The sequence below is a fragment of the Taurulus bubalis genome (assembly GCF_910589615.1).
Source record: "Taurulus bubalis genome assembly, chromosome: 6".
Taxonomy (NCBI): Eukaryota; Metazoa; Chordata; class Actinopteri; order Perciformes; family Cottidae; genus Taurulus; species Taurulus bubalis.
Window position 1 is genome coordinate 657,501 of NC_136594.1, and position 8,923 is coordinate 666,423.

At 46.1% G+C, this 8,923-nt stretch overlaps 1 protein-coding gene across 1 annotated transcript in view; it reads right to left on the bottom strand.

The window, feature by feature from the left end:
- Positions 1–7,886, bottom strand: part of LOC306738307 (calmodulin-regulated spectrin-associated protein 3-like) — a gene marked incomplete at both ends in the record, with an annotated part of 19,328 nt that extends 11,442 nt beyond the window's left edge. The window contains 2 exons of the mRNA XM_079220139.1: positions 4,109–4,386; positions 7,751–7,886. Of these exons, the coding sequence (XP_079076265.1) occupies positions 4,109–4,386; positions 7,751–7,886 (414 nt within the window). The remainder of the gene's footprint in view (positions 1–4,108; positions 4,387–7,750) is intronic.
- Positions 7,887–8,923: the final 1,037 nt, after the last annotated feature.

The following is an 8,923-nucleotide window of genomic DNA, read 5'->3' on the forward strand; positions in this document are numbered from 1 at the left end:
GCAGTTAACCCTCTGAGAGAGAGACTAGTTAACGCTCTGAGAGAGAGACTAGTTAACCCTCTGAGAGAGAGACTAGTTAACGCTCTGAGAGAGACTAGTTTTATAGTCCCGTATGTGTATGGCGGCAACGGGACTATTTTCTCTGTCGCTGAAATGCGATACACAACGTTTGGTGGCTACAACTATGTTGTGCTGAAAGGGAGATTACTATTACTATTTATAAAGTCACAGGTACCCGTATTATAAAAGCAATAAGGTACTCGAGGCAGTACTGTATCTACAATAATGTACAGTTCAAGGGTTTTACAGCACCCTAGAACTGTACATTATTGTAGATACAGTACTGCCTCGAGTACCTTATTGCTTTTATATTATATGGCCTTCTGCTCAAACAGAGACGGTTAATTTATTATATATATATATATCACTGTATACAAATAACTCAATAAGGTACACACATTCTCATACACACACACAGTCACACACACACGCAGTCACACACACAGTCACACACACACACAGTCTCACACACACACAGTCACACACACAGTCACACACACAGTCACACACACACAGTCTCACACACACACAGTCACACAGTCTCACACACACACAGTCTCACACACACAGTCTCACACACAGTCTCACACACACACAGTCACACACAGTCTCACACACAGTCTCACACACACAGTCACACACAGTCTCACACACAGTCACACACACACACAGTCACACACACAGTCATACACACAGTCACACAGAGTCTCACACACACACAGTCACACACACAGTCACACACACAGTCTCACACACACACCGTCACACACACACAGTCACACACACAGCCTCATACACAGTCACACACACAGTCTCACACACACAGTCTCACACACAGTCTCACACACAGTCACACACACAGTCACACACACAGTCTCACACACAGTCTCACACACACAGTCTCACACACAGTCTCACACACAGTCACACACACAGTCTCACACACACAGTCACACACACAGTCACACACAGTCATACACACAGAGTCTCACACACACACAGTCACACACACAGTCTCACACACAGTCACACACACACAGTCACACACACACAGTCTCACACACACACCGTCACACACACAGTCTCACACACACACTGTCACAAACACAGTCTCACACAGTCACACACACACAGTCTCACACACACAGTCACACACACACAGTCACACACACAGACACACACAGTCTCACACACAGTCGCACACACAGTCGCACACACACAATGTCTCACACTCACACACAGTCTAACACACACACAGTCACACACAGTCTCACACACAGTCTCACACACACAGTCACACACAGTCTCACACACAGTCACACACACACACAGTCACACACACAGTCACACACACAGTCGCACACACACACAGTCTCACACACATAGACAGTCACACACACACAGTCTCACACACACACAGTCACACACAGTCTCACACACACACACAGTCACACACACACAGTCGCACACACACAGTCTCACACACACAGTCACACACACAGTCTCACACACACAGTCACACACACACACAGTCATACACACAGTCACACACAGTCTCACACACAGTCTCACACACACAGTCACACACACAGTCTCACACACACAGTCACACACACACAGTCATACACACAGTCACACACAGTCTCACACACAGTCTCACACAGAGTCTCACACACACACAGTCTCACACACACAGTCACACACACAGTCTCACACACACAGTCACACACACAGTCACACACACAGTCACACACAGTCTCACACACACAGGCACACACAGTCGCACACACACAGTCACACACACACAGTCATACACACAGTCACACAGAGTCTCTCACACACACACAGTCATACACACAGTCACACAGAGTCTCACACACACACAGTCACACACACAGTCACACACACAGTCTCACACACACACCGTCACACACACACAGTCACACACACAGCCTCATACACAGTCACACACACAGTCTCACACACACAGTCTGACACACAGTCTCACACACAGTCACACACACAGTCACACACACAGTCTCACACACAGTCTCACACACACAGTCTCACACACAGTCTCACACACAGTCACACACACAGTCTCACACACACAGTCACACACACAGTCACACACAGTCATACACACAGAGTCTCACACACACACAGTCACACACACAGTCTCACACACAGTCACACACACACAGTCACACACACACAGTCTCACACACACACCGTCACACACACAGTCTCACACACACACTGTCACAAACACAGTCTCACACAGTCACACACACACAGTCTCACACACACAGTCACACACACACAGTCACACACACAGACACACACAGTCTCACACACAGTCGCACACACAGTCGCACACACACAATGTCTCACACTCACACACAGTCTAACACACACACAGTCACACACAGTCTCACACACAGTCTCACACACACAGTCACACACAGTCTCACACACAGTCACACACACACACAGTCACACACACAGTCACACACACAGTCGCACACACACACAGTCTCACACACATAGACAGTCACACACACACAGTCTCACACACACACAGTCACACACAGTCTCACACACACACACAGTCACACACACACAGTCGCACACACACAGTCTCACACACACAGTCACACACACAGTCTCACACACACAGTCACACACACACAGTCATACACACAGTCACACACAGTCTCACACACAGTCTCACACACACAGTCACACACACAGTCTCACACACACAGTCACACACACACAGTCATACACACAGTCACACACAGTCTCACACACAGTCTCACACAGAGTCTCACACACACACAGTCTCACACACACAGTCACACACACAGTCTCACACACACAGTCACACACACACAGTCACACACACAGTCACACACAGTCTCACACACACAGGCACACACAGTCGCACACACACAGTCACACACACACAGTCATACACACAGTCACACAGAGTCTCTCACACACACACAGTCACACACACAGTCACACACACAGTCTCACACACACACCGTCACACACACACAGTCACACACACAGCCTCATACACAGTCACACACACAGTCACACACACAGTCTCACACACACAGTCACACACACAGTCTCACACACAGTCACACACACACAGTCACACACACAGTCTCACACACAGTCACACACACAGTCACACACACACAGTCACACACAGTCTCACACACAGTCTCACACACACAGTCACACACACAGTCTCACACACACAGTCACACACACAGTCATACACACAGTCACACACAGTCTCACACACACAGTCACACACACAGTCACACACAGTCTCACACACAGTCACACACAGTCTCACACACACACCGTCACACACACAGTCTCACACACACAGTCACACACACAGTCATACACACAGTCATACACACAGTCACACACAGTCTCACACACACAGTCACACACACAGTCTCACACAGAGTCTCACACACACACAGTCACACACACAGTCTCACACACAGTCACACACACAGTCACACACACACACAGTCACACACACAGTCTCACACACACAGTCACACACACAGTCTCACACACACACCGTCACAAACACAGTCTCACACAGTTACACACACACAGTCTCACACACAGTCACACACACACAGTCACACACACAGTCACACACAGTCTCACACACAGTCACACACACACAGTCTCACACACACACAGTCTCACACACAGTCACACACACACAGTCGCACACACACAATGTCACACACTCACACACAGTCTCACACACACAGTCACACACAGTCTCACACACAGTCACACACACACAGTCACACACACAGTCACACACACACAGTCGCACACACACACAGTCTCACACACACAGACAGTCACACACACACAGTCTTACACATACACAGTCACACACAGTCTCACACACACACAGTCACACACACACAGTCACACACACACACAGTCTCACACACACACAGTCTCACACACACACAGTCACACACACACGCACCGTCTTGATGGGGGCGGAGCTGAGGTCCTCCTCGGTGACCTCGTCCTCCTTGACCTTGGGGCCAAAGCCTTTCTTCATGAGGAACTGCAGCAGGGCCGAGTTGTCGGCCGGGGGCCCCTGCGCCGCCGGCAGGGAGACCCCGTGCGCCTGCGCCTGCAGGGCCCGGGCTCTGCAGTAGACCTCCGGAGAGAGCAGCAGCTCGGACACGGCCGGCTTCAGGTGCTCCTGCTGGTACTGGTCCCTGTAGAGTGGCTCCTGCAGCTCCACGGGCACGTTCTCTAGAAGAAGAGATGGGCTTTAACACACGCAGGCTTCTATACAACCACAGGAGTCCTGGTGGTCAGGAGAGAGAATGCAGCTTCAACACACACAGGCTTCTATACAACCACAGGAGTCCTGGTGGTCTGGAGAGAGAATGCAGCTTTAACACATGCAGGCTTCTATACAACCACAGGAGTCCTGGTGGTCAGGAGAGAGAATGCAGCTTTAACACATGAAGCATAGACTTCTATACAACCAGAGGAGTCGTCCCCTGGTGGTCAGGAGAGAGAATGCAGCTTTAACACATGAAGCATAGACTTCTATACAACCAGAGGAGTCGCCCCTTGGTGGTCAGGAGAGAGAATGCAGCTTCAACACATGAAGCATAGACTTCTATACAACCACAGGAGTCCTCCTGGTGGTCAGGAGAGATAATGCAGCTTCAACACATGAAGCATAGACTTCTATACAACCACAGGAGTCCTCCTGGTGGTCAGGAGAGAGAATGCAGCTTTAACACATGAAGCATAGACTTCTATACAACCACAGGAGTCCTCCTGGTGGTCAGGAGAGAGAATGCAGCTTCAACAATCTGGTCGGGAGGAGTTAAAGACATAGGAGGTTTTCATCTCACTGTGGTGACAGGAAGTGACAGCGTCTGAGAAGATATTGTCATCATCTGTATGAACAGTGTGTGTGTGTGTGTGTGTGACCCATATTCCGTCTCTGTATACGATTAGTCTTCATCTCCTCCTTTCATTCAGTCGCTCCTCATTTTCCCTCCATGACTTCACCGATTATGTTCTGCTCCTCCGTCGGTCCTCGTGAGGAGGGATGGGACACACACACACACACACACACACACACACACACACACACACACACACACACACACACACACACACGTGGGACGGCCGGTGCCATGGAGATGGAGAGCAGCCATTGAGTCCCAGAGGAGACGAGACTGGACTGCAGAGCAGGAACCAGTTCATCCTCTCACCACAGAAAACCAGTTCATCCTCTCACAACAGGAACCAGTTCATCCTCTCACCACAGAAAACCAGTTCATCCTCTCACAACAGGAACCAGTTCATCCTCTCACCACAGAAAACCAGTTCATCCTCTCACAGCAGGAACCAGTTCATCCTCTCACCACAGGAACCAGTTCATCCTCTCCCAACAGGAACCAGTTCATCCTCTCACCACAGGAACCAGTTCATCCTCTCCCAACAGGAACCAGTTCATCCTCTCACCACAGGAACCAGTTCATCCTCTCACCACAGGAACCAGTTCATCCTCTCCCAACAGGAACCAGTTCATCCTCTCACCACAGGAACCAGTTCATCCTCTCACCACAGGAACTAGTTCATGATTGGAAAACAATTAGGATAACTTATGAAATCAGTGTTTTTAGTCGTCCTATAAGTTCATAACTTTCCTCTCTGACTGAAGTCAAATGTATATTGTATTTTACTCTACATTATTGAATATTATTGTATATTCTATATAATTGAATATTATTGTATATTCTATATTATTGTATTTTATTCTATATTATTGAATATTATTGTATATTGTATATTATTGTATTTTATTCTATATTATTGAATATTATTGTATATTCTATATTATTGTATTTTATTCTATATTATTGAATAGTATATATTATTTTATTTTATTCTATATTATTGACCATTATTGTATATTATTATATATATTATTTGATATATTTACATTTATTTATAGAACATAAAAACACAAACGTGAAGTGTTTTTATCAACAACAACAACAGTTGCATTTAGTAAACAAACTGTCATTTAAAGGGTTAACATTCTAAAAAGTAATAAATATTTGGTAGTAATGAATAAAAAGATTAAACTAACACTTTATTGATATTACTTGATAAGCATATTTTAAAGCTTTAATTAATGACTGAAAGTAACAACAGAGACGATGAAGACGAGTCTCTGACTGAGTGATCTTCCTCTTCATCGTCCTCTTCCTCAGTGTGTGATGAGCTTCCATTAAACGGTTCCAGGAGCCCCGGGGCCCCAAGAAGAGGCCCTGGGTCCCCAAGACAGAAACAGCTCCAAGGTAAAGCAGCGGTTACATCAGAAGGACACTTAAGTGTGACATCAAGTGACATCATAGTCTACAGAGTGACATCATAGTCTACAGAGTGACATCATAGTCTACAGAGTGACATCATAGTGACATCATAGTCTACAGAGTGACCTCATCGTGACATCATAGTGACATCGGAGTGACACCGTAGTGACACCATAGTGACACCATAGTGACATCATAGTGACATCGGAGTGACATTAGTCTACAGAGTGACATCATGGTGACATCATAGTGACATCAGAGTGACATTAGTCTACAGAGTGACCTCATCGTGACATCATAGTGACATCGGAGTGACACCGTAGTGACATCATAGTGACATCAGTGACATCATAGTGACATCAGAGTGACATCAGAGTGACAGCATAGTGACATCATAGTGACGTCAGAGTGACATCAGAGTGACATCATAGCCTAGAGAGCTGACATAGTGCTCCACACACTGAAACAGTCCTAAATATTAATAATAATAAGTGATATATAATAAATAATTCCTTGTTTCCAGCATCTGCTGCTTTTATATCAATGTAAACTCAATATTGTTATGTATTAAATATATAAATACATATGAATATATATGTATGTGTATATATATATTAATATATATATGTAAATATAAATATATGTAGAAGCATTATATATAATGTATAGCATTGAGTGCTTCATGAGCTCACCTGCTGTATTGAGTCACGTGATCACTAAACGCTGACTTCCGGTTCTAAACTTGAGTGACAGCAGCGTCCAGCATCGTGACACCTGCACGTCACCTGCAGTGTTACGCGCGCACGAGCCTGAGTGTGTCAGTGTGCGCGCGTAACACGTAACGCGGACCCGTCTGCACCCGGCCCTCCACGCGCTGGGATCCGGTTCCTTTGTTGCCCACAGACCCCTCACATGCACGAGCATAGCAACCGGGAGGAGGAGGAGGAGGAGGAGGAGGAGGAGGAGGAGGAGGAGGAGGAGGAGGCTGCTGGAGCAGAAGATGAGGATGATGATGATGATGATGATGATGATGATGATGATGATGATGGAGCAGGAGTATGAGGAGGAGGAGGAGGAGGAGGAGGGGGAGGAGGAGGAGGAGGAGGAGGAGGAGGATGGAGCCCCTTGAGATCCAGCAGCAGTCTAACCTAAAAGCGAACGGGTGAACCGGAGCCCCGCCCAAGAGAAGACCGGAGACCCACACGCAGAGACCAGAGACCAGAGACCAGAGACTAGAGAGAGACTAGAGACTAGAGAGGGACCGGGTCTACCTGCAGATCCGTACGCGTGCGCCAGCAGCCAGCGCACGCTCGCGCAGGTCTTGGCTCGGTTGAAGTCGTACCGGTCCAGAGGTCTGATCTCCGGCACCGAGAAGGTCTTCTTCATCGCGCCGGGAGAGTCCACCATGACCGCGCTGCACGGAGGAGAGGAAGAGGAAGAGGAGGAGGAGGAGGGAGAGGAGGAGGAGGAGGAGGGAGAGGAAGAGGAGGAGGAGGGAGAGGAGGAGGAGGAGGAGGAGGAGGAGGGAGAGGAAGAGGAGGAGGAGGAGGAGGAGGAGGAGGAGGAGGAGGAGGGAGAGGAGGAGGGAGAGGAGGAGGAGGAGGAGGGAGAGGAAGAGGACCCGTGATGCAGACAGACAATACCTTCATATTAATATATGTTATATGTTCTTTCATATTACATAAATTCAAACAACAAAATGTGTGGAGAAAAAAATAAGTAAATAAATAATTCAGATGATCCTGGCCGGCTTCGCGCGCACGGCTACGTCACATCTCTGACGTCACAGAAGAAGACAGAATGGGCTCGTAATGGTTCAGGCTCATCATAATGATCCGAGAAGAACAGGAAGTGAAAGGAAACGGAGGAAGAGGAAGAGCAAAATAAAAGAGTATATCTTTGCAGTATTTATATATTTGCAGTATTGTGTATTCTGTTGGATACTGTGGTGTATTCTGTTTTCTCCATAGTATAAAAACATAATTATATAAATCCTTTAGTCCCTTAGTATATATGTATATAAGTATATACGTATATATGGAAGTATATACATATATACTTCCATATATACGTATATACTTACATACATATATACTTCCATGTATACATATACATATATATATATATATATGTATATGTATACATGGAAGTATATACGTATATATGGAAGTATATACATATATATGGAAGTGTATACGTATATATGGAAGTGTATACGTATATATACGTATATATGGAAGTGTAGACGTATATATACGTATATATGGAAGTGTAGACGTATATATGGAAGTATATACATATATATGGAAGTGTATACGTATATATGGAAGTGTATACGTATATATACGTATATATGGAAGTGTAGACGTATATATACGTATATATGGAAGTGTAGACGTATATATGGAAGTATATACATATATATGGAAGTGTATACGTATATA